This window comes from Sciurus vulgaris (genome assembly GCF_902686455.1).
Source record: "Sciurus vulgaris genome assembly, chromosome: 5".
NCBI classification, from domain to species: Eukaryota; Metazoa; Chordata; class Mammalia; order Rodentia; family Sciuridae; genus Sciurus; species Sciurus vulgaris.
This window is the reverse complement of record NC_136465.1, coordinates 132598035-132623112: the sequence shown is the minus strand read 5'-3', so window position 1 is coordinate 132623112 and position 25078 is coordinate 132598035. Positions and strand designations below refer to the sequence as shown.

Genomic DNA, 25078 nt, shown 5'->3' with positions numbered 1-25078 from the left:
CAAATACATTTTTGTTTTCATTCAGGAAAGTATATTACCTGCAATTCAATCCCACTTTAAACTCTATTGCCTTATCTCTTAGTAGTTATGTGTTTAGCTTAAGACCATAAAATTATCATATATGCACCACCTGACTGGTAGTGTTCTAGACTGGATTTCGTTTTTGCAGAGTGGTAACAAAGTACACTGTGAGGATGGGTCATGGACACTGAAAAGAAGGACTAAGTTAGAAAGCGTAGGCACTGCACCCAGGAGAAAGACATTCATCTGCAGTGTTTTCAATCCTATAGCATCAAGAAAATAGTCTCCTTATTTGAAAGTCATTATAACAAAGGGAAGAAGACCTGTCAGTGTTAGATACCATTTTTTTCCTTATGCAGTAATATTTGTCATGAGGATATTCAGAAACAATTGTTTTCAAAATCTACGATTTAGCTTGACCCTACCAGAATCAATGAGTAGCATTGTATAAAAGTTTCTGGGTTATGAGGAAGTGAACACCCAAAAAATATCCATAAGGATTCCCTTTATTTTTCCTAGAAGTTCTATCACCTCACATTTGCAGAATTTTTTTTTTATTTATTTCTTAAGGAAAACTTCTTTCAATCAAAAAATAATAATAAAGCATAAAGTATATTCTTAGAATGGATGGTTTTGAAACTCAGGGATCAGATCTCAGCAGCTCAGATCTGCTGCAGGTGTGATTTCAGAGTCCACCTTTAAGAAAGGTGGTGTGGGGGAGAAAAAACGAAGAACTGATGTGAGGGGGTCAGAGCCCCGTCAGGGTCACCTGGTCCACAGTCAGTGGTCACCGGGAGCAAGCCTGTCGCTTGGCAAGACCTCCGTTCCTTTCAGGTGTAATGAGTCAGAGGCCCAATGACCATTCTAACTTCAAATCCCTCTGCATCACTCAAGTCACCCAGCATGTATTCACTCATTTTGCCTTATTTTTTTTTCTGATTTTTTTCCCCTGATCCTGTTTTGTTTTAATCACTTGTTATTGTTTTCCTTCAATTCGGCTAAAATGCAGCTCGATGCAAAACATTTTTAATAAATTTCAATTCAAATTTGTCACATTAAAACTTTTTTTTATTAAAAATCATAAATTTACATAGGGCAATGTTGCTTGATTCATTCTGTTATTTTTTCCCTTCCTCCTCACCCCTCTCTCCCCTCTTTTCCCTCTATACAGTCCTTCCTTCCTCCATTCTTACCACCCTCCTAATCCCTAACCCTAACCCTAACCCTAACGCTAACCCCTCCTACCCCCCATTATATGTCCTCGTCTGCTTATCAGCGAGATCATTCGTCCTTTAGTTTTTTGAGATTGGATTATCTCACTTAGCATGATATTCTCCAATTTCATCCATTTGCCTGCAAATGCCATAATTTTATCATTCTTCATGGCAGAGTAATATTCCATTGTATATATATGCCACAGTTTCTTTATCCATTCATCAACTGAAGGGCATCTAGGTTGGTTCCACAATCTGGCTATTGATTGAGCAGGTGAATTGAGCAGCTATGAACATTGATGTGGCTGTATCTCTGTAGTATGCTGATTTTAAGTCCTTTGGGTATAGGCCGAGGAGTGGGATAGCTGGGTCAAATGGTGGTTCCATTCCAAGCTTTCTGAGGAATCTCCATATTGCGTTCCAGAGTGGCTGCACTAATTTGCAACCTCACCAGCAATGTATGAGTGTACCTTTATCCCCACATCCTCGCCAACACCTATTGTTGCTTGTGTTCTTGATAATCGCCATTCTAATTGGGGTGAGATGAAATCTTAGGGTAGTTTTGATTTGCATTTCTCTTATTACTAGAGATGTTGATTGCTTGTACATCTTCTTCTGTGAACAGACACTTCACAGAAGAAGATGTACAAGCAATCGTTTTGCCTTATTTTTTAATTTATTTTTTAAACCTTTTTTTTCTCCTCCATACTTCTTTCTTGTTACTACGATTTGGGATGCTGGACCTGTGACATAATTAAATTAGGTTTTCACTTTGTGTTTAAAAATAATTCCAAAGTCCCCTTTATATCACAATGTCTAGTTCTTCAGTTCTTGATTTGAGTCACCTTTCTCATGAGTGAGAATACTTTTTTCTTCCCAGTACTGAGAATCGAACCCATCATTGTTCTACCCCCTTGCTACATATCCAGCTCTGTTTATTTTATGTTTTTATCTTGAGAGAGGGTCACTAAGTTTCTCTGGCTGGCCAGCCCCTCAGCCTCCCAAATCACTAGTGTTGCAGGTGTGCATCACCAAGCCTGGCACTGGAAAAATACCTTCAAGTAAATGTTTTTCAGGAAGAGACATGGAGAGTGTATTTTCTGAGATTTTGCATGTTCAAAAAATGCCTTCTGCTGATTTCATGCACATAAACCCCAACTGGTCTTGATGTAAAATTCATGCATCCTTTGTGATATACATTGTTTTTTCCTCAGAACTATGAAAATTGCTCCTTTTTAGTCTCACATTCACTCTTCTTTCAAATGACATACATGGTTTGGGGAGAATCTTTTAACCGAGGAATTTTTTCATTTCATATTTCTAAGTTCCATAGGCACAGAGGGCAATCGTTTTTCTCGTAGTGGAATGCACTGTACCTTCACAATCCATGACACAAAGTGGGTGCTGAAAAACAGTTTTGAGCCGACATGGTGGCATGTTCCTGTAATCCCAGTGGCTTGGGAGGCTGAGGCAGGAGGATCACACGTTCAGAGTCAGCCTCAGCAAAAGCAAGGCACTAGCAACTCAGTGAGACCCTATATTTAAATAAAATACAAAAATAGGGCTGGGGATGTGGCTCAGTGGTCGAATGCCCCTGAGTTCACTCCCCCATATCAAAAAACAAACAAAAACAAAAACAAAAAAAGAGCTCGGAATGAATTTTTTCTTCATGTATTCTACTTTATCATTTACAGTGACTCCTCTGACTTCCAAGTCAAATCTTTTCTCATTTTTGTCTTTCCCACTTTTTTTTCTTTTGCTCTGCCTCCCAGGCAGTCTCTCAAGTATGTCATATATACCACCAATGATACTTTCTATACTGTCAATTCTGTTCTTTATTACTTACAAAGAAAACTTACATCTTTGGAATTTTTTTTTATTAATCTCAGTCTGATATCTTTTCATCGTATTTTATTTCATGCTGATATTTGTTTATAATCTTATTTTGTTAAACAGAATCTCTTTTTTCCCCCATGTCGTGTTGAGAATACTGGGAAAATATTTTCTAAAATTGTCCTGAAATAAATTCTCAAAGGTATTTATTTCCTTTCCAATTTCACATTAATTCTTGCTTCATTTTCTTCATCCTTTAACAAGAAAAAATAAATATGTAGACTTTGTATTTCTCTAGCAAAAGGTGACTAGAATTGAAAGGCACTTTGCAAAGAAAAGGGAAGACAGAACACACCTCATGACTGGGTAAACATGACTGCACAGTGCCAGGAGAGCCCTCTCCTAAAATAACACTTGTTCAGCTACAGAGTCTAGAAGTTAAACAGGGGAGTTTGATCAGCTTAAGGCATTTTAAGACACAGATGTCTTTGTGCTATACACCTTCGGAAAACTGCAGCCAGTGAGCTGTCCCCTCTTCACGTGAACTCGCTCATCAAATCACTCCCTGAGAATAGACTTGAAGAAACAGGAGGTCACCAATTCCTGCAGGAGTTGGAAAAGAGGACTTAGCATAAAAAGAAGAATAGCCCTATAAAAAGGAAAGTCTGGGGAAATGAGAACTAAACTTTGCTCTTCTCGCAGTTTGGTCTCTGGAGTGTCCCAGCACTCAGCCCCATTTATTAAAAAAGTTCGAAGTTAGTCATGCTAACAATCCTGAACTGAATTAGCCATTCCAGAAAGGACTCCGAGAGTGAAGGAAAGCAACACTTTTGCTTTTTTCTATATACATTAAAAACTAAGAGGGGAAAGGGGCAAATGGAAAAATCCTGATTGTTCAAACTATTTAACAGATGCCCTGAATTTAATTTTGTCAAGTACTTATCAGGTACCCAAGTTGATATTACCAGTTGGATATTTACCAAGATAAGAAATTATGACTTAATGCATAACTTATTCTTTTATTAATATTTTACAAGATTTCTTTCTTCCCTACACTATTGGATGCAGTCCTCTGTTTCTATAAATTTCATAGGCCCATGTTTCATGGTTATTCCTGCTAGAAACCTACTATTTCAGTCAATTCCCAATGATCAAAATGATGTCAGGCATTCTTAAAGAATTGACTAAATTTCCTTTTGAATATATCCTTGGGGAACAGATTCATGCACCAATTATTTGAGATGTATGTGCAGCATAACTAGAAACACCAAGCATATTCTTTTGAGAATAAAATCTCAGTACCACAAAACCATGAAATTATTCTAGAAGGCTATGCTTAGTTTGTCATTAAACCTTTATTTCGATTTGTCTTCTAAGTCGGAGTGGAGAAAATGCTGTTGTCTGGTGTGTGGAAATGTGACAAGAGCCCCTTTTATCTCCTTTTGTAGATTCTGTACAGATTAAAAGAAAGGTTTCAGCTTTCCTTGAGACAGGATAAAGAGAAACACCAGGAGATCCACCTATCACCCATCGCGTTACAGCCAGCACAGTCTGAGGCAAAGACAGCCCACAGCATGGTCCAGCCTGAGCAGGCACCAAAGGTGCCCAACGTGGTTGTGGACCCTCAAGGCCGATGTGCTCCTGAGATCAAAGCTTCCACCTCCTCCTCTGTCTGCCCTTCTCCTTTCAAAATGAAGCCCATAGGACTTCAGGAGAGGTAAGAGCTTTTTGTGCAACTGACTAATTTTTTTTTTTTTTTTTTAAAGAGCATTCATCAACTAAAAAGAATAGAACTAGAAATGATGCACAGAACTGGGTACAGTCATTCACCAGCAAGTGGATGCTAGAAGGAAGTAATGTTTCTTATCTCCCCAAAGAGTCTGAGTGTTAGAGAAAGTCTTTTAGGCACATCTGATTCTGCCAAACTTGTGCAGACCCAAGGAAAATCTATCTTGAAGTACAGGGCAGTTTCTATCACCATTAACTGAATAATTATTGGGGACTGCTAAACAAATATAAAGTTATCTTGCTAAATTGTCGTCAGACTCTGGTGAAGAGGGACTGGAAATAAACTTGGAAGTGTTTCTTGCCAAAGCCCACATTGTTTGAAGTCATATAGGAAAGTCTATGCCACAATTGATTTTACTTAAAGTTTTTCCTCTGTTTCCCTTGACCACAACAAACATTAAATATGGAGCACTATGACATTTTTGTTACCTTACCTGCCCTTGGGATGCACTTATTCATGTGATATGCTTTATACAGACTTCTATTTAAAGGAATTCTAATGTAAGGAAACTAGAATATGCAAAGAATTAAATGAGGGACTACTTATTTCCTTCCCCAAAATATGAAGTAAAGGTTTTTCAGTGGTGTTTCTTAAAATGTTTTATTTTCATATAGAAAATATTTTACATTGTATTCAATATTGTACACCAGGGAAATGGAGGAACTAAGAAGGTCTTAAGGTATATTCTCCTCTTTTTCTCCTATATCTTCATTTTCTATCACTGTCCTTTTTGTTGCCTTAGCTTTTTAGATTATATATACATTTTGATTATATTTCCAGTGATGTATACGAGACCTGACAAAAATAGCCATGGTTTATGTCTGCATTCTTCAGAAAATTGCGTTTGAAGTTTTAAGAACTGAAGAAGACAAAATTTGACATTCAAAATTTCTTGAAATTATTATCAGTGAACATGAATTATGTGAAAAGAAAGGGATTCATGGCAGTAATTTCTATAATCCCTTGAAGGTCAAACACTTCCATGCCACACCAGAGGGAAAACAAAACTATCAAGTCATTCTTCCTCCCTCCTCCCCCAAATGCCTGTTGGTCCCCAATGGATCCAGATGGACCTCCTGTGACATTCTCTTACTTGGACACCACAATTGCTATTGTGGATCCAGTGTGGAAGGGACACAAGAAGACCTCTCCTTGAGGCTAACTGGGCTACGGAACCTGCTCTGCCCTGCCTGGGTTGGGTGGCCACAGGTGAGTCAGCCACTCATCTGGGTTTCACTTCCTTCTATGAGGAGATAAATTTGACTTCTTAGGCTGGGCCCTGTGGCCTGTGGTGTACCCTGTAGTTCCAGAGGCTGGGAAAGGCTGAGGCAGGAGAATCTCAAGTTAATCTCAAGTTTAAAGCCAGCCTCAGCGAAAGGAGGCACTAAGCAATTCAGTGAGACCCTGTCTCTAAATAAAATACAAAATAGGGCTGGGGATGTGGCTCAATGGTCAAATGCCCTGAATTCAATCCCAAGTACCCAAAAAAAAAAAAAAAAATTGACTTCTTAACCTCCTTCAGGTTCCCTTACTATTAGATATTTGTGTCTGCTTCAAAGAGGAACCGCGAGGGAGGCATAGATCTGGGAATGAGCTTCAGCAGTGCACCCAGGGCAGAGCAGGTCAGGTCTGCCCAGTGCAGGCCATGAGAGGGCGTGTCATCTGTGGAAGATTTAAAGACCATAATAAACTAACTAAAAGTCAAACTAATTTTAACTATTAGCACAGACCACCAATTCTAAGCAAGGTCAATGTAAACTCATCTTGGGGAAAGCTGTTCCCAGAATCCTGTAGCTCACTGCTGGGCATGTTTGAATTTCGAGGGACCTAAGGCTCAATAACCATGGATTCATTTAATTGATGGGAGTGTTTGAGAAGGGAGAACACAGGGACAGCATCTTATCCATCTTCGTGACCTGAGTGGAGACTCTAGCACAGCAAGTACCTAATCAGTGTCAAATGGCTTCCCCGCTCCGGTCTATAGCTGTCCCCAGGTCCACCCTCCCGCGTCCCTTCCTTCCTACCTCCGAGCGGGAGAAAGCTGCTCTCTCCACAAGGCTCCAGGTCACTGCCTCCCAACCCAGTCACTTACTTCATCAGCCCTTCTGTTTTCAACTCTACCCTTTCTTCAGTGCTACCTGCTCAGCCTGGAAACAGGTTCTCTTTTGTATCACAGAAACTCCTTTAATTCATTCTTCCCACGGTCTGTCTTTCCTTCCCTTCTTAAATAAGCATCTTAAAAGAACAGAGTCTATTTGCTGCCCGTTGGTTAAGAACCTTCCATCCTCTGCCCTTTGCACTGGGTGGATCATCAGTGGTCTAACCACCCAACCCGAAGCACGGCTTCACTTCTCTTCCCGTCCAGCACGGACTATTCCCTTGTTAACGTCTCTCCTGTTTTGGCCTCTGAGACATCATTTTCCTTGCTCTTGAGTCTTTGACACCTTCCACCTGCTCACTTGAGCATGTCCTGTGCCCATTTCCCTATCTCCTGTGTAGTCTAACCACGGTCGCTTCTTCTCACAGTACCACGTATACACAAATGGTTTCCATGGAAGAACCTCAGCTCAAGTCTGTCTCTCTACTAAGATCCAGATGCAAGATCCAGTTCTGAACTGGACATCTGCATTGAGATCACGCACGACCATTACAAAGCATTCAGAAACAGAGCTCAAAATTTTCCTCATCAAACCACTTTTCTTCTTTTTAACTTCTGAATCCTGGTAGCATCCTCAACTCTTCCCCTTTCTTCTCTCTCCTTCTCATTAGAGCCAAACCTCTGAAGACCCGGCACTTTTCCTGCACAGCTCTTGTAGGTTCAGCCCAACACCACTGGGCACTCAGATCTGCCATTTCTCCAGATCATTCTCCTGCTGGTCCCCTGCCTCAAATTCTGTCCATGTCCACTCCACTCTCCACACAGCTCAGGCAGTGATTTTCTAAATTAGATTCAAATGTTATACTCTTTTTAGAATTACTCAGTGTTTGCACATTGCCTTCTGGAAGAAACTGATGATTCCTATCTATGTGGAAAACGGGACCCTTTCTGACCTGGCCTTTGCCAACTGCACCCCCCCCCCCCCACACACACACACATATCCATCCTGCTACTTGGCCATTTTTCTAGGCACCATACCAGGCTCTTTAAAGCCTAGGAAGTAGTACTTGACTAGAACCTTTTCTCTCTCTCTCTCTTTCTACTCCTGTTTGCCCCTGAAAAAGACACCACTACTATAGCAAGCATGAATCTGGATCTACAAATCAAGGAGACAAGACTGTAGTTTTATTTCACTGAAATTAAAACTAAGCTTTTGCCTTAGGGCCCATTCTACCTAAGGGGCAGAAACTTAACCTCAGTCCTGTCCTAATCCACTCACCCCTGGCCTCAGTTGCCCTAGGATTATATTTAAGTGTTTAGGGAACTTTCTCAACTTGAAGAATAAGGGTCCTGTCTGCCTTGATACTCTCTCTCCTGACTGTCACATTTGCTAAATCACCCATTATGCCTCAGTCCTTGGAAGTCCACTGGGGACAGTCACTGTCAAGTTGTTCCCTATTGATACTTGTGTGGCCCCTCCATTTCTAGCAATTGCTTCCTCCTCTTCCCTCTATCCTCCCCTCTCTCTGCTATGTCCAAGTCACTCTCAGAAACACAAGGATTATCTCACTACTCTAACTCAAATGGAGAAACAGAAAACCCCTGAAGCATCTTCCAGACACTTTTTCTTATGACTCTTCCAAGGATCAGGGTCCTCCTGCCGGGGTCTCTTATCTCCCTATGGCTAAGCTGAAGGACAGGGCCTTTGGGACCTGTGCTCTCAGGACAGCCCCCTAGACACTTCTGCCTCCCCCAAATCTACAGACTCTCCCTCAGGTTGTCTGAACAGGAAGCCCTACTCTTGTTCATTTCACATTCCACCTCATCTGAAATCCACACCTTGAAACAGGTCCTCCCACTCAGGGCCTGACCACTAGAACTCAAAGCCCAAGACAGGACTCATATTTCTCTGCCCTCTGCTTTCACATTCCTTCCTAAAGGCAATAAAACAACGCGAAGCCTGGCAGCCAGAAGACAAGGGAAGTCCAAAGGTGAGGGTGGAACTGGAAATGGGAGAGGGAAATTCAAACATCACTTCCCCCTGGAAACCTCCCAGGCGCACTCCTCCTCCTTCTCCTTCCCCTCTAGCCCCCCTTCCTCTAGCCCAGCACTGACTCACTCGGTGACTCCTCTGCTTCTTCTGCTTTAATCCCATAACACAGTGTGCACACAGTGTTTATTGCACTTCTTGGGTGTATTTTAAATTTCAGGTAACTAATGTCTTAGGCAGTGGACTCTGAACTTCTTGAGAAAACACAGATGATTTCAAAGTCTCTTTATCTCTCACATATAGAATATCATTCCGGGACAGCAGGAGTTCCTGGAAATAAATGAATGAATGATTCTCATGAGTAATTCTCAGGCCAACTCTCAATAGCTATAGGGAAACACTTTTCTTATTCCACCATCCTTTCTTCTTCTATCCTCACCCCTGTTTTTCTCCCATAATTCCCTGCCAACATAGTGAAGAATTTGAAGAGCAATAAAATATGAAGGATATACAGTGTGCCATGCTGCTGGAAAACTTTGTTGACAGTTTTAAGCTTTAAAAAAATTTATGCTTATGTATTTTAATGGTCCCTTTTAAATAGCCTCATGTTTTACTCTCCATTTCTTGATCCGGGAGTGAAGTAATAATCTTCTGTTTATTGCATAAGAGTCTGGCAATGAAGACATGAGATCATAAAGTCTGCATTAAGAATAAATTGATCCAAAAGTCTCTTGGGCCATGATATATAAATCCCTCATCCCTGATGGAGAGAATCTATTACCTTGATATTATTAGTAATAAAGTAAATTTAAAAATAAAATATAAGTAAGAGTTAATATAGGGATTAATACATATACTAACCAAAATAGGAAAGATTTGGTTAAGAGGATAAAAGAACTTTATAGTGAGGAACATAGTAGTTCTCTCTCCTTTTTCCTTATTCCACTTATTCCCCAACTCTTAATTGATTCTTGAGCTTCCATCTTTCTCATTATTGATTCTCTCTGTACTCATCACCCTGGGCCCAAGTTCTCGTTACTTCACGGTTGAATTGTTGTCTTCTGATCATAAAAATATTAGGGCTGACATGTGTTATATATTTCACATATATTATTTTATTTCATCTTATCTGTCTGCATTTAGTCCTTTTCCCTCCACATGCTGTACACTCCTTGGGTTTATCTGGCTACAGCCACACTTGAGCTATCCGGCTTTGCTGTAAGGCACAGGCTCCCTTGCTGTGCCTGAGAGCTTCTACACTGTCGCCCTGATGATTTTCCCCAAAACCTTTTTGCTTCTGCAACCCAAATTAAACCCTTTGTCTCATCCAGTCTGTCCCCACGCGCCTGAGTGCCTTGATTTCCTACTGACAGACACCTGCGTCTTTTTCCTTGGTCCTTCTTTTTTCCCTCCATCAATCTCCAGAGCCCAACACAAAACTTACCTCCTACCACCAAGTAGCTTCTCCATGCCCACAAGGATTTGTAATACCTCTGGGTTCACATATGGACTACCTCTTTGCAGTGATTTCACTAAAAGAATCATTCACAAAAGGACCAAAACTGGTCCTTAAGTGGTTTGTTCTGTCCCTTAACCAGATCATAAGACTCTTAAGGACAGGTTCTGTGGCTCAAGAAATCCGTGCACCTGCCGCCTCCCGTGGTTCCTGCGATCCTGTTGCATGGTAAACACTGGAGAGGCATTGTGAAGTTAATTAGTTTTCCCTTGCATCTGGGGATCTCATATATTTTTAAAGATCCTTCCAGAAGAACAAATAGCCTAATGATAAACTACAGAGCTGAGTCTCTGACATTTATTAAATAAGTGACTCTACAGATTAAGTCCTCTGTGGCATAGTTTTCCCCATCTACAAAAGAATATCTGTTCTACCTGACTTCAAAGGATACTGTAAAAGTAACAACCCACATAAATGCCATGGTGCCTTTGAGAAGGGGAAGGAAGTCTAGTATTACTTTTGTTTTTGCTCTCTGATTCCATTTCACAAGTCTATATGTACCAGGTCAGTTATATTTTTAAAATAGGGAAACGGAAGCTTTTTTTTTTTTCTGAATTGATGCAGTCGCACCTGCCATATGACATCTAAAGTATTTTTTAACTGTGAATTAAATTTTAGCTTTTTATCTTGTCTGTAAATATATTAGCATATTAGTTTTTATAAAAATTTATAAATATGTATTTAAAAGTTGGCCACTAACAATATCAAATTAATCTATACTAGTCTAATGAATGAATTCATTGTCTACAGTGAGTCCAGGGATTAGAGAAATAAATTCAGATGCTTCATAAATAATATGCAAATAACCTAGAACCTATTTGTTCACCTGCAATAAGAAGAATAGCAGGTACATTTCACTACTGTTGTGACAGGTAAGCCAGACAGATGTCCCATGGCTAGCACAGCATGAGGCCATAGATTGCTCCTGTTCCCCATTCCCCCTCCTCTTTTATCCCATCTCTGTCATCCCCAAGTCCTCCACTTGTCCCTCTCAAGGAAACAACTGTATACACAACTGCCTAGAAAACAAAAAAATCACCTTCCAACCCTAGCAGGTACATTTTGTTCACTGGAGAGACAGGACTCATAAATCTGCAAGTTTCTGAACATTTCCCCTTTAGGCCACTGTATGGCTAATGGTCAATTTTATGGAAAAGAAATCAACAGGCAAATAAGTATATTCACATGATATCCCCATTTTTCTCTCTTGATTTTCTGTTAGAGGTAAAAACTGAGCAAGGGCAGTTAGAGAACTGTCCAGAAAAGAAGGGCAGATTCATGGTTAACCCAGCATCCTCTGTCCTGAGTTATTCTTTCAGGGATCCAGCAGGAATCTGGCATCCATGGAAGTTTTCTTCTATCACAGCTGAGGCCTCCACAGGCCCCCAAGGGTGCTGATACCACATGAGTAAACATTTTGTAATTTTTCTTACACTGCAACATACTACTGTTTATTTGGCATCCATAAATACTGTGCAAATAATATAACATCCAGGTGTGATAATATAAAGGTTTTCTTAGAGGTTGCATCCTGGTCAGGCCTAGGAGATTTCTATCTGAGCTAGAAAAAATGAAAAGATGAATCTTGACCAAAAAAAAAAAAAAAAGTGGAGTATTCTGTACCCAACCAAACTGGAAGCTTTTATTTACTACAATTTCCTCCCAGCAAAGTAGAAGGTCCTGACTTCTACCATTTTGAAGCTCAAAAATTTTAACCTAGAAAATCCTTGATCCTTCCTCCATTAATATCCCTAAGGATATATAAATAAAGGATGGATGCAAATGAATATCAGAGTACGAAGTATACAGAAATCTTCAGGAAATTAAAATTTGTACTCACCAAAGAAGTCCATCAATGAAAACAGTCATTTTCCTCACTTTCTGTCAAATGAAACTAAGGCCCAGAATCTTCTCTGAGGTCTTAGGTGAGATTTTCTAAAAGCATAGCCTGAGACCAGATTATTTTTCTGTGTGATTTATTAAGAGGATGTTTTCAAAGAAACCTATTAGGAAATTGGGGGAAACTGAACGGAGAAGAGGACAAAGAGATGTTTCCCGCTGGCATCTGCCCTCAGCCTGATCACATGGGGGGGTTCCATGAGTGGCAGCTCATGGACAGTTGGTCCATCTTGAGGGAAATGGCTGGGCATCTTCAGTCTCATGCCAGTCAACCATCAACTTCAGGCCACCCAAGGAGTGGTGGAGGCATAACTACTGAGGCAGGGCTGCGCAACTCCCATGGCTGAGGATGATTCTCCAGAGAAGTGGCAGCTGGAGGTCTTTGAGAGCCAATGCTCGATGCCATGGGGGAGGAAGGATGAGGGCAGCAGCCTGGTAAAGGCAACCTGAATGAGGTTCCAATGTCATTACTACACTTGCCAAAGGTTACCCCACAAGTTTTAGCAGAGCTAAGGTGACACTCCAGGTTTCTTTGATCTTCCAGGCCTGTATACCCAGATCATATGGCCTTCACATAAACACCAATTGTTCTATTGGAACCCATGCCCCATTGAACACAGTCTATCAACATGACTCACTTGCTCCACCTGACTATATGAGGGATGGCCTCATAACACATAACAAAAAAGCATTTAGAAGTCAATCTTCATTTAACCTCAAAAAACTCTGGTAAAAAATATAGCAATTCAGTGAGACTTACCCTTTATATGCATTATTTCACTTCATCCTCACAAGTGAGGAAATTAAGGCTTAAGGCACTTAAGTTGCTTCCCAAATAATTTAATAGTAGGTTTCTGGGAATGTCAGAGTGACAAACAGAATCTGAACCCAAGCAGTGTGGCTGCAGAGACCTTACTCCTAACAAATACCACATCGCCACCCTTGAGGGGAAGAGGAAGTGCATGTTCCTACATTCCACAGAAAATAAAGAAAAAATAAATTAGAAATCAATATACTTAGCAAGCAGGTGTGTTGTGAAGTGTTACACTCATATTCCTCCTGGCCAATTTCATGGTTGGCTTTCATAATATGCTCAGATTTTAAATTCAGCAAAGTGCAAGTGTGTGAGGTAGATTCAAAGCATTCAGGTGGATAACCCTCTAAGAGCTGACTGGCCACCTCAGTTTTCTTCTTTTCTCTGGTTACTCTCATTCTAGAGACCAAATGCTAATCTGACATCAAAGACCAAGATGATGGTGAACATGAGTTTAGTAAAGAAGCTGAAGTGAGAGGGAGAGATGGGCAATAATCCAGAAAACTTAAGTCAAAAACCTATCTCAAAGGATGTGGTGGTGGTGATGGAATATTGTCCAAACTCTCTGGGTAATCACCCCAGTTTCACTATCAGACATAGTTTCACTATATACAGAGGATAGTGGGGTGGGAGGGACAAACACAAAGGCACATGTCCATCCCCCTCCACTCAGCAGCTGCCTGTGCTTTTGGAATAGATGGATGAGCAATGACTGCTACCACGTTGGACACTTACCCACCCTATGTCAACCACTGTGCTGACGTATCATCTTATACAATCTTCACAGCATCCCTTGAGGAAGGCAAAATTTTTTGCCCTCCTTACAGGTGAGCTAACAGAGACTTAGATTGAATAACATGCTCAAGGTTACAAAGAAATGAAGATGGAGTTGAAGTTTCAAATGAGTCTGGCTACAAAATCTGCACATGCCACTCTGTTCTCCCTCCTCCCAGATGATACAGATGAGAATATTCTTTCTATTATTTTTAGAATTATACAATTATTATTCTTATTATATTATGGAATATATATTATACATTACATGTTATATTATACATAATATTATATATTAATATATAATAATATAATGATAATAATTATAATAATATATTAAGAATATATGATATTATTACAATGATATATTATGGTATTATTTTTATAATTATATAATTACTTTTATAATCATATTATTCATTTTCTTATAAAATTATATATTTAAAATTACAAGCATATATAATTTTACAAGAAAATTCTTTATGAGGATGTCCAGAGATGGGGGAGCATTGAAAACATGCACAAGCCCTTCCTTAATGGAGAACAACAAATTCCTCTTTGTTTGCAGGATAGATGTAACTGCATTTTTAACATAGGTGAGTTGGTCCCAAAGAGCTAGAAAAAAATCTTTAAAGGGATTCTTTAGTCTTTAAAAATACAAAAAATAAAAATCCACCGAGATTAAGAAAATGGAAAATTCAAAAATTTTGAAATCCACCTAAAAATTAATGGCAAGTCATAAAGTATAATAGTGTAAAGTGCAAGAAATGACAGCAGATTGAACCCAGGGAGAATAGAACAGGAACCAAGACATAAAAAATTAAAAGGAGACGTTTTGCCCAAAAAGCATCCATCCCTTATTGACAAGCACAGGCCTAACCTCTTTCCAAGCAGAGCCTGCTGTGTCTGAGCCTTTGTGGTTGGATGGGTCCCAAGGGTGTGCACCCAGGCAGCTCCAAGAGCATGAATGTGATTGCTCCTTTCCTCTCCCTGCCCTCCCTTTCTCCACCCAGGGAGCCCTGCAGAACGATGGGCATGAGTCCCATGTAGTCCTGTCCCTGCTCTATCTGCCACCTGATCACTCCTTGCCTCATCCTGAGTCTCAAGCAGAAAGGGCTTCTCAGCACCTTCATCCCCACACACCCTCCCTAACTTGCAACCTGATCCCAGACTCTGGCCCCTGCATAACCAGGAGTGCTCCATTTTCATGCACACTGCAGAGGAGGGGGGAGGGGGAGGGGCATGGATTCAGCTGCCCTGGAAACTCTTCTGGCCATTCTCTAGGGCATGACCTATTTTCAAATAGAATTATGCTTGCTTCCTCTATGCTGCATAATGCTGGCATTTCTACAGAGCTCTTATTGTCCTCACCCTAAAGAAGAGGCTGTAATGGTATCATTTCTGGAGATTCATGTTTGCTGATTTTTTACACATGCTCCAGTTAGAGACTCACTTTGGAGAATACTAAAATACAGTGCTTTATAAAATGAGACTTCTGTCTTCACTAGCAGACTGTTGCTCCAGATCTTGATGTACAGGTTGACAGAATTAGGTGAAATGGCCTTGTTTTGTAGAAGAATCTTAATCAGGGCAGGCACAGACAATTCCCAGTGTAAATGGGGCTTCCTATTTTGAGAGAGAGTAGCTCTGAATCTTAGATACTGTGTCAGGAAGTTTTATCTTGCAGACTTTTGTCCAAGGAGTTATTTAAAATGTGTCATGAAGCTACGCCTCAGGATCCCAGTGTGTGCATTTTATGAACTACTTGAATATCTTTTTCCTATGGAGAGAGATACCGCTCTGCTTTTATCAGATTTTCCCAGATATTGGTCCATGACCTCTATATAGCAGGACAGTGAAAAATCAGACACCAAGGCAGATGACCTGAGCAAAATAAATTTAATTTTCAACTGATGGTTTTTTTCTCTGTAAGAATATTGCACACTTTAAAGTGACATTCCCATTTAGCAGAGTACCATGATCATCTGCTGTAACTTGAACATGGGGTGAGATGTCTGTTCTCAGTTCTGTTTCTGGTGCTGGCCTCCATGAAGCCCAAGACTGTAATACAGGAAAATGGTGCCCTCTAGTGGAAAACTTCATGTTGGCAGAGTTGTCAGCTGATAACCTCACCTGGGAAAACTCAAATTGCTTTTGTTAGAAAAGAAAAATCCATAATGACTCTAATGTCCTCTCTGGCAGAGAAGGCATTGTCTCTTTTAGAAGATATCTTAGAAAAAAATCTCTGTCTATGTATAAAAGAACTGTAACTTGAAAAATGGCAAACTAGCATGGACACTTCTAAATATAAACTGCTTTCTAATAATGCTTGGCACCCAGTCATTTTCCCTTCTCATTTAATCCACAAGTAACTTTAGGGGCAACGTGTTCAATGAACTTACTATTGCCTAATAGTGTTTTATAATGCACATGTCTATTCGTTTAAGGAGCCAATTATTTTTCTAAATCAGGTGTTTAAATATGAACTTCGTTGGTCCTACTCTTAGCCAAGCCCTCCCATCCTGTCTGCCTTACCTTTCATTTCCCTCCTTTTCCCTCCTGACTATGATGTCTCCACATGTGGATGTCTAAAGTGCAATGCCTGACATGTGCTCCCAGCTCCATAACTATTCATTAAATCTCAGTGTGGGGGAAAAAAAAAAAAAAAAAAAAAAAAAGGACCTACAATACTAGGTTTGTATCAGGAAAGAAACATTTTTTTTTTTTTGAAAAGATGAAAACAGATGATTCCAACCATCCCCTCCCCCTACCCTTGGACCAAAGACAGAAGTCTGTGTTGGCAGGTTGTCCAGCCTTGTTAGCCGCATGAGCTGCTCTCCCTGCATGTCCTTGATGATGTCACACTGCCCCCGCCAGGACTGTAAGGGGAGCTCTGTTTTTCCCTGCTCTGAGTGTGGTCTTCTGAATAATTACTATTACTCTTGTTTTGCCTAAGGATTTCTAAGAAACAAATTAGAATCTTAAACCCACTTTAGTCAACAATGAGAATGAAAATGATGAAATGGCAAAAGACATGCAAGAATGAGTATACTGGAAGTCTGGCAAAGACCTACTTTGCTGGAAGGAACATTCTTTAGGTGCAGTCCTGGGTCACACCAGCCTCTGATGGACCTCAACACTACTCGAGAATTGCTTTTTCCAATCAGGTCTCTTTCTTATTGCCCAAGGCGGCTTTTCCAAATTAGCGTTCTCTCCTTAAATTTCCTTCTCCCTTTCCATACATAAACAAACACAGATCTCCAGGAATAAATGACCTCTAAACTACATTCCTTCCCTCCCTGACCCCACCAATACTTTCATATACATGCATGCACACACACCATCTCCTAAGAGCCCGATATACTTGGTAAATATTACTTCAGAAATGGTGACCCAAAGATTTCTTAATCCTGATTTAAATCTGTTCTTCCCTTTATGACCTGTAGGGGGCACACTGAAACAACAGGATTCTGAAAGTAAGACCAGGCCTCTGGGACAGTGACTCTGGGCTGGATTTTACATCATCCTGAGTGATAGCAGTGAAGGATAGGGAGGGTGTCTCAGGAACTCTTTCACGCAGTGTCAATAACAGTCTCTCTGGAATTATTATTTTTAATTGTTATATGCCACCCACATAAAACTCAGAGCTTTATGACCTCAAGGTGGGAGTGTGTGCATAAAACCACATGCTATCAGAATGTCTGGATCTTCGAAATATTAATAATGTGTTAAATAATTGAGACAGAACTTAATGTGATTATTTAGTCCCACATGCTTTTTCCTAAACCATGGGTATTCCTCATAAAATACCAATTTATGAGTAATTCAGTAAACTACATAGTAAGCTTCTTGTGGGTAAGGACTGTGTCTGTCCATTTTTTATTGCCATGTCCATGAACTTTTATTGCCTACCTTGTATTGTGTGGTGCACATTAGACCCGAATAAATACCTTGTCCCTTTCTCATCCCCATTCCCTGCTGGTGACTATGATAGTCTTGGAGTCGGCAGTCATATTTTAGAAACAGGAGCTTCTTGAAAAGCCAAAATTGCAACACTTGAAAGTTGAGAGGAATCTTAGAGTAGTGGTTCCCAAGCCTAATTTGATATCATAATGCCTTAGGAAACTCTGTAAAATTTTCTGGCATTCTATATACAATTTTTTTCTGTCTAAATAGAATTTTTAGATAGAAACTATATTACATATACATAATGTGTGTGTGAGCATGTGTGTGTGTGTGTGTGTGTGTGTGTGTGTGTGTGTGTGTGTGTGTGTGTGTGTGTGAGAGAGAGAGAGAGAGAGAGAAAGAGAGAGGGAGAGGTGGCAGGTCGGGGAGAGAGAGAGAGCATGTGTCTGACCCAGAAATTGAGCCTCAACAAGTCCGGGAAGGTATTGAAGGGGTGGAGAAAGGAATAGCAATAGATCATGCATCTATCTGTCTAATCTATTCAGATATCTATATACATTCTGCCTTCTGTGTCCAAACTCCACATATAGGTGAATTCCACCAAATACAGATCAAAAATATTCTGAAAAAATTGCAACTATATTGAACATGTACAGATTTTTTTTCTTGTCATTTTTTAAACATTACAGTATAACTCTTCACATAGCATTTACATTGTATTAGGTATTATAAGTAACCTAGAGATGATTTAAAATATACAGGACAATTATGTAGGTTATCTGCAAACACTACACCATTTTGTATAAGGCACTTGAAGATCTAATGATGTTGGTACCTTCTGGGGATCCTAAATTCAATCCCCAAGGAGACTGAGGAATGCCTACACACACACAAACACACACACACACATTGTATATACATATGTATATACATATATTTAAATACATGTATGTTTAAATGCCTGTGTCTATTAAAACCTATTTAATTGTTACGTATTCCTATTTCTATATTTCGGTATTTGAATGATTCCCATCTGGAAGCCGTGGTCTCAGCAGTCCTGGTCCAAATCCCAGGGAAGTTCCAATACTATGCAGTTAGTGACAGAGCCTGGTTTGAAGGCAGAGGTTAGAGACCTTATCAGAGTCATACTCTGGAACTGAAACTACTCATAAGATGCCAGTCAGGAAACTTTTGAAATGATTTCATAAAACTAGTTTCACTTCTGGCCCCACAATACCGCAACAGTTCTTATCTACTCCTTTACATAGGGTTCCTATAGCTGGATTTATTACTAAAATTATTAGGATCACAGGATGTTGGCACTGTTTACAGCCAAGGAACTGAGACAAAGAAGTTAACCAACTTGTTTACAAAGAACTGTGAGAATCCTATGGGAACCATCTGTCAGAACTGGTTATTCAAGCATAGGCTTTTTACACATTTTTCTCTAAGTCAGTGTTTCCCAACTGGGCTTCCTAGGACCATCGAGGAGAAGTGGGCTAGTGAGGCCTGGACCCTTGTCCTTTGCCTCTGTGAGCCCAGCTCTGTATACACTTGCTCTGCTTATTAGCCTAACAGTTAAGATTTTCTTTTCTTTCCTGAGAGGTCCCAGCTTTGAACAGTTTGAAGACCACCAATGGTGGTGGAATTTCCCCTCAGCTACACTGATCAGGATACACCTTTCCAGTTGGAATCAGAACCATTTGTACCGCATTGACAATTGTCAGCCAAGATAAACTCACCCAAGTTGGCTTGGTAGCCCCCTGCTCAGTCCTAGTTTGCAGCTCCCAAATCAGTAACTGGAGAATCTGACTTGTTCCACATTCTAAATTATTTGGTGACAAACACATAAGAATTTAATACATTGGGGAAAAAACACTTAACTTTCCTGACTAAAATATCACAGCTTTTCCTAGATTTGGAGGATAATTATACTCCATTGTGCTTTATTTATTCTTAGTAGAACTTGTAGGGATTGTTCTCAGGATAATGTCAGAGTAATTGTCCAAAATTGAGCTATGGGCCAACCCAAGGGCATTGTCCTGGGAATAGTTTGGCTAAAATATACAAAAGATTGCTTCTCTTATCAAAAATATTTCTTCTTAAACATAAAGATAAGTGAGGAAAGGTTTGACTCAAGATAAAAATAACAACAAATAAGTCAGCAACTAAATGTCTTACGTGCTCTGAGTGCGTAGTTAGATGGCAAATAAATTGTGTCCTTGGGCCCTGTCTCCTTATGCCTATTTTGTAATGGAATGATATATAAGGCACCCTCCTCCCACTGTGAGGGGCACGCGCTATACCCTTCCTTTCTCAGGAAGGTAGTTTTGGCCATGAGACAGCTTAAATATTGGTAAGCACATGAGACATCGATGTTTCTCTAGGCTTTATTCATTTTTAAAAATTTTAATGGACTGTACAAGTAATACATTGTTATTGAAGAAATTTTGAAAAGATATTTAAGCAAAACCAAAAATATAGTCAGGCTGGGTGACTCATGCCTATAAACCCAGTTTCTCAGGAGGCTGAGGCAAGAGGATCCCTTGCACCTAGGAGTTAGAAGGAAGCCTGGGCAACATAGTGAGGCCCTGGGTCAAATTCGTTTAAATTATTTTATAGACACCCCCACCATGGAGATAACCATCATTTAACATTTTGTAAATCTCCATATTTGTCTGCACATATGCACATTTGCATACTGCACCTATAGTAGCTAGTGATGATTGCTTGGTAGCAAGAGCAGCAGGAACAAGAACCAACAGTACTTCTAATAGCAGTGGAACAGTGTAATTACCACTAGTAAGTCAGCAAGAGTGACAACAAGAGAATTCATAACCACAGTATGAGAGCAACAGAGGAAGCTGTGGCCAGTGTCACAGTGCTTAAGGGGTCTCAGTAGCATAAACACAGATGATATTAATAAGAAAACAGTTAAGAGTTACAAAGCATGTATTACATATGCACCAAGGACTGTCCTAAGTGCCTTATATTTACTGTATCAATTAATCCTCATAAACAGTCTAAAAAAATAGAGTTGGCCCTCCGTGTCTTGAGTTCTGTCTGCATCTGTGGATTCAACTGACTGCAGTAAAAAATTATTTAATTGCATCTGTATTGAACATGCATGATTTTTTTGTCATTGCTCCCTAGATGATACAATATAACAATTACTTACAGAGCATTTCCATTATATTATGTATTAGAAATAAATTGAGGGATGACTTAAAGGATTCAAAGGATATGCGTGGGTTGTATGAACACCATCATTTCACATAAGGTTATTGAGCATCTGCAGATTTTGGTATCAGTGCGGGATCCAGGAACCAATCCTCCACGGATACTGAGGGAAGACTATAACTGTATAAGTTATATCCCCATGTTACAGATGAGGAACTTGTCACACACACAGGCTACGAAACTTGCCCTAATCACACAGTCTTAAGGGGCAGAACCTGAATTTGAACCCTAGGTAGTAGGACTTCATAATCTGCTCTTAAGCACTATGTTGGGAGTAATAACAGAAGTAGCATGAATTCTGAAACACTCTGAGGAATGTTTTATAATTTATATATACTTACCGAATGAGTGAATAAAGTTTGAGAGTGAATCTGGAATTGGAATAATAGAAGAGGAAATGTGAATTTTTTAAAAACTCTCAAAATTAAATCGGTCTTTTTTTTTTACATCTGCCAAATTAAATTATCAAAAAAAAGTTTATTTTGAAAACATTTTTACTCTATTTCATTATTCCTAATAATTTGCACCCAACTCTTTGTACATTTATCTAACCTTCACTGCACAGAGTCCTTCACTGTGCATTTTTTAAAATAAAGAGCAAATTAAGCTTGCTACTTAATGTATCATTTTCTCAGTTTAGAGATGTGACTCCACATATTTAAGTGTCCAATAAATATTTGTGAACGAGTAGAGCAAAAAGAAATAAAAGTTCAGAATCTACACTGAAAGCAAATAGAATTGAGTGAGGCCAAACACATGCTACTTCAACAAGAATACCTTTCAATGCTAATGGTAACTACAGCCAGAAGATAAGAGGAAGTTTTCAAACAAACAAAAAGGTAAATGTTTGATGCTTTGGTTCTATTTCGTTTCTCTTTTGCCTTCTACAATTGCGTATTTTGAAGGTGTAGGGTTGGGAATGTAGCTCAATGGTAGAGCACTTGCCTAGATTGTGTGAGGTCTGAGTTCAATTCCCAGTACTGAAAAAATAAACAAACAAAAAATAGAGTTTACTTTACAAAGTACATTTTCAATTTTTAGTTTGTGTGCACACTTGAAACTGTCCTTGTAGAAAATACCCCTCTGCTTCCAGAAAGCTATAACTTAAGGCGGTAAAAGACAAAAACAAAACATCACTCAAGTGAGAGTATTAGTAAAATTTTATTCTCTTAAAATATTGAGTCAGGCAAAAATGTATGACTCCTAACATAAACTCATATGTTCTTTTTTAATGATATCAGACTGCCAAAAATGGCAAATTGGCAAGAAATAAATCTACTTTAAATGAAATTTATTTTATTAAACTTAGAATTTTTCTGCTTAGGGTTTCAAGCTGAAGTTTTGGTGATATGACTTGATTTAATTTCCAAGTCTCTTATCTGTAGTTTATTCTTGTTGCAGCAGTTGCCACTGGTTTTTAACTTGTACACAGGAAGCCAGTGCCAATCAATTTTGTTCCCAAGGTGACAGGAAACCTTGGCTGGTCAGATGTTGATTGTGCTTGCTGTTCATGCTCCACCCGTCATATTTTCTTCCCTTTTGGCTGAACTTAAGACAAATTAATCAGTGGTCGACATCTGGCAGACAGTTTTGGTGTCTTCTCAGCGATTTGTTGACCTGCAAAGTTAAAGAGTAAAAATTCAGTGCATAAAATTTGTAGGCACTAAATATAAAAGCTGCCAAAGATCCCTTCTAAGGTCATGCATGAAAGGTCTATCTTTGGCTTTTCAATTGAAAAATGTGGATTTTCTGGAATAATGAAACATCTGTTGAATAAATATATCACCTTCTTTATGATGGTGAGTGGCTTACCTCACCCTATTGTAAATTCCAGATATGAAATGTGAAACAGGGGGCTCGGAAAGGCTCAGAGAATGTTAAGCTTTTTAACAGGTCTTTGCTGTTTGTGATTAATTTTTAGCCACCTGCATATTTCCTTAATAATGACTCCTATTCCACCTAAGCATATCCCTTATCACTGAACACTCTAAGAAAAAATGTTAGTATCAAGACCATGACAAGTAAGATAACTCACAATGAAAGCTATAAGTGTGATCAAGTCAGGGGACCTTCCCATCCTGCAAAATCAGGCTTCTTTGGTGTCTTCTCTTTCACGCTTCTGTTTATGACTCTACAAAAAGAAAAACTATAGAATGTCCACTAGCCTTGTGAAACGTTTTCAGAAATCATTAGTTTTAAAGATAAGGGTACCAAAAGGTGTGTCTAATTTTACCAGTTCTAGTGGAAACAGGGATCATGAGAAACATATGAGAAATGTTTTTCTCTAGGAAGATGAAGGAAGGTACCAATGCAGGAAGGTGAGATTAAGATAAACCTAAAAAGGGCAGGTATGTTGGACCGGATAGGCTTTTCCTGTTCCTAAAATGTCTTGTGCTCTTACACAGGAAAAGCATTCTTGTTCATCCAAGGCTGTGCTAGTTAGGCACAAGTCCTAGGCAAAGGACACTGGGTTGTGGAGATAGGATGGCCAGAAAGTGGGTAAGAGAGAAAGCATCCATGGTGGGTTCATAAGGGGGACAGATATCCCAAAGGGTCACATTCATCCTGCCTCCCTCATCTGAGAAACAAACCCTGTTAGTTTTTTCTTATTTCTAAACACTTTCTGCACCAAAATTGGATACGTTTTAAACTGGGGTTGACGCAGGTCATGGAGTGACTGAAGGCAGGCACACTCTGCAGTGGGGTGCATGTGGACTCTGTCAGCTCCGGTGATCATCCAGCTACCCTCCTGCAGATTCCTTTCCTGGCTGAATTAGCAGGGTGAGTTTTGATCCAGTTTACTTACTTGTTCAGAAAAGCATTTTCCACAGAAAGGGTACAACTGTGAAAGATTAAGGAGACTAGAAAAATTCACAATGTTTAGAACCCTAACCATTTTTTGGAAAGCTATATTCCCAGTTTACCCATGGTCAAGCAGAAGAAAAGTTCAAGACATTAAATAAGTATGTTTAAAGTATCAAGGAGACCTGAAAAAGACAGGGAAAAAGCTGGTACTGAACCCAAATAGAATCTTGCCGAAAACCTGAAATGTTTTTGAAAGGGATTCAGTAATCTCTCTCTCCATCACATTTAAGTTCTCCTTTTGATTTGCATGAGAATCTGTTTGGACAGCAGCAAGCCACTGTGAGTCTGCTCTTCTTTCCACCTGCTTTTCCATCAGCCTTGACTGGAAGTGTTCCCAAGGGGATAGCGACCAATTGTTATTCACAATAGCAGTCCCCCTTGTGAGATACTGTGCCAGGAGATGTTACCTATTCTTGGACAGCAATTTTGCTATGTGCAATGTTGATCGACTGTTACTGGAACCCAGACTGTTCCCTTGGTCTCCTTTGCATCGCTTCTTACTCACAAAGCTGAGAGCTTTAGGAGGTTTGGCAGTACTGCACATAAGCAAAAACTTTTATGGGACAGCCAAGCAACAGAGATAACAATGGGTAAATGTCAACAATGCATTTCTTTCAGGGACATATGGCAACTGTGTTTTTCTAGATGATCTAGTTTATATAATAATGCATTTTAAACTTTTCTTGCCATGCTTAGAGTAGAAAGCACAGCTGAACATCTCTGCAGAGCCAAACCCTATTCAGTGGAGACTCAAATCTGAACTTTAATCTGAACTTGAATGGAAATAGTTGTTGGGGATCAAAGATAAGGGAGTAGGAAAGTAAGATATTGAGCTTGTTCAAATGTAGGAGAACATTGCAGGTCTAGTGTTACCACCATTAAGAAAACTGTATCAGAACAATAGAATAGAATAATTGTACCTCTATATGGAAAGGAGGAGACTAGAAAAGCCTCAAAGTGTTTGTGCCTGTCTTAACATTTAGCAGCTGCTAGGTGCCACGTATGGTACAAGATGCATCATAAATATGTAATCCATTTCCTTTCCATATGCATCTCAGATAGGCAGATTGTATCACTGGACTTTCATGATGTGGAAACTGAGGCACAAACACTTAGGTA

General features: G+C 39.6%; 1 protein-coding gene across 2 annotated transcripts in view; it reads left to right on the top strand.

The window, feature by feature from the left end:
- Positions 1-25078, top strand: part of PTPRR (protein tyrosine phosphatase receptor type R) — a 246176-nt gene that overhangs the window by 152302 nt on the left and 68796 nt on the right. For both annotated transcript variants that reach the window (XM_079141329.1, XM_079141330.1), the window contains one exon: positions 4517-4785. In XM_079141329.1, coding sequence (XP_078997455.1) covers positions 4517-4785 — 269 coding nt within the window. The remainder of the gene's footprint in view (positions 1-4516; positions 4786-25078) is intronic.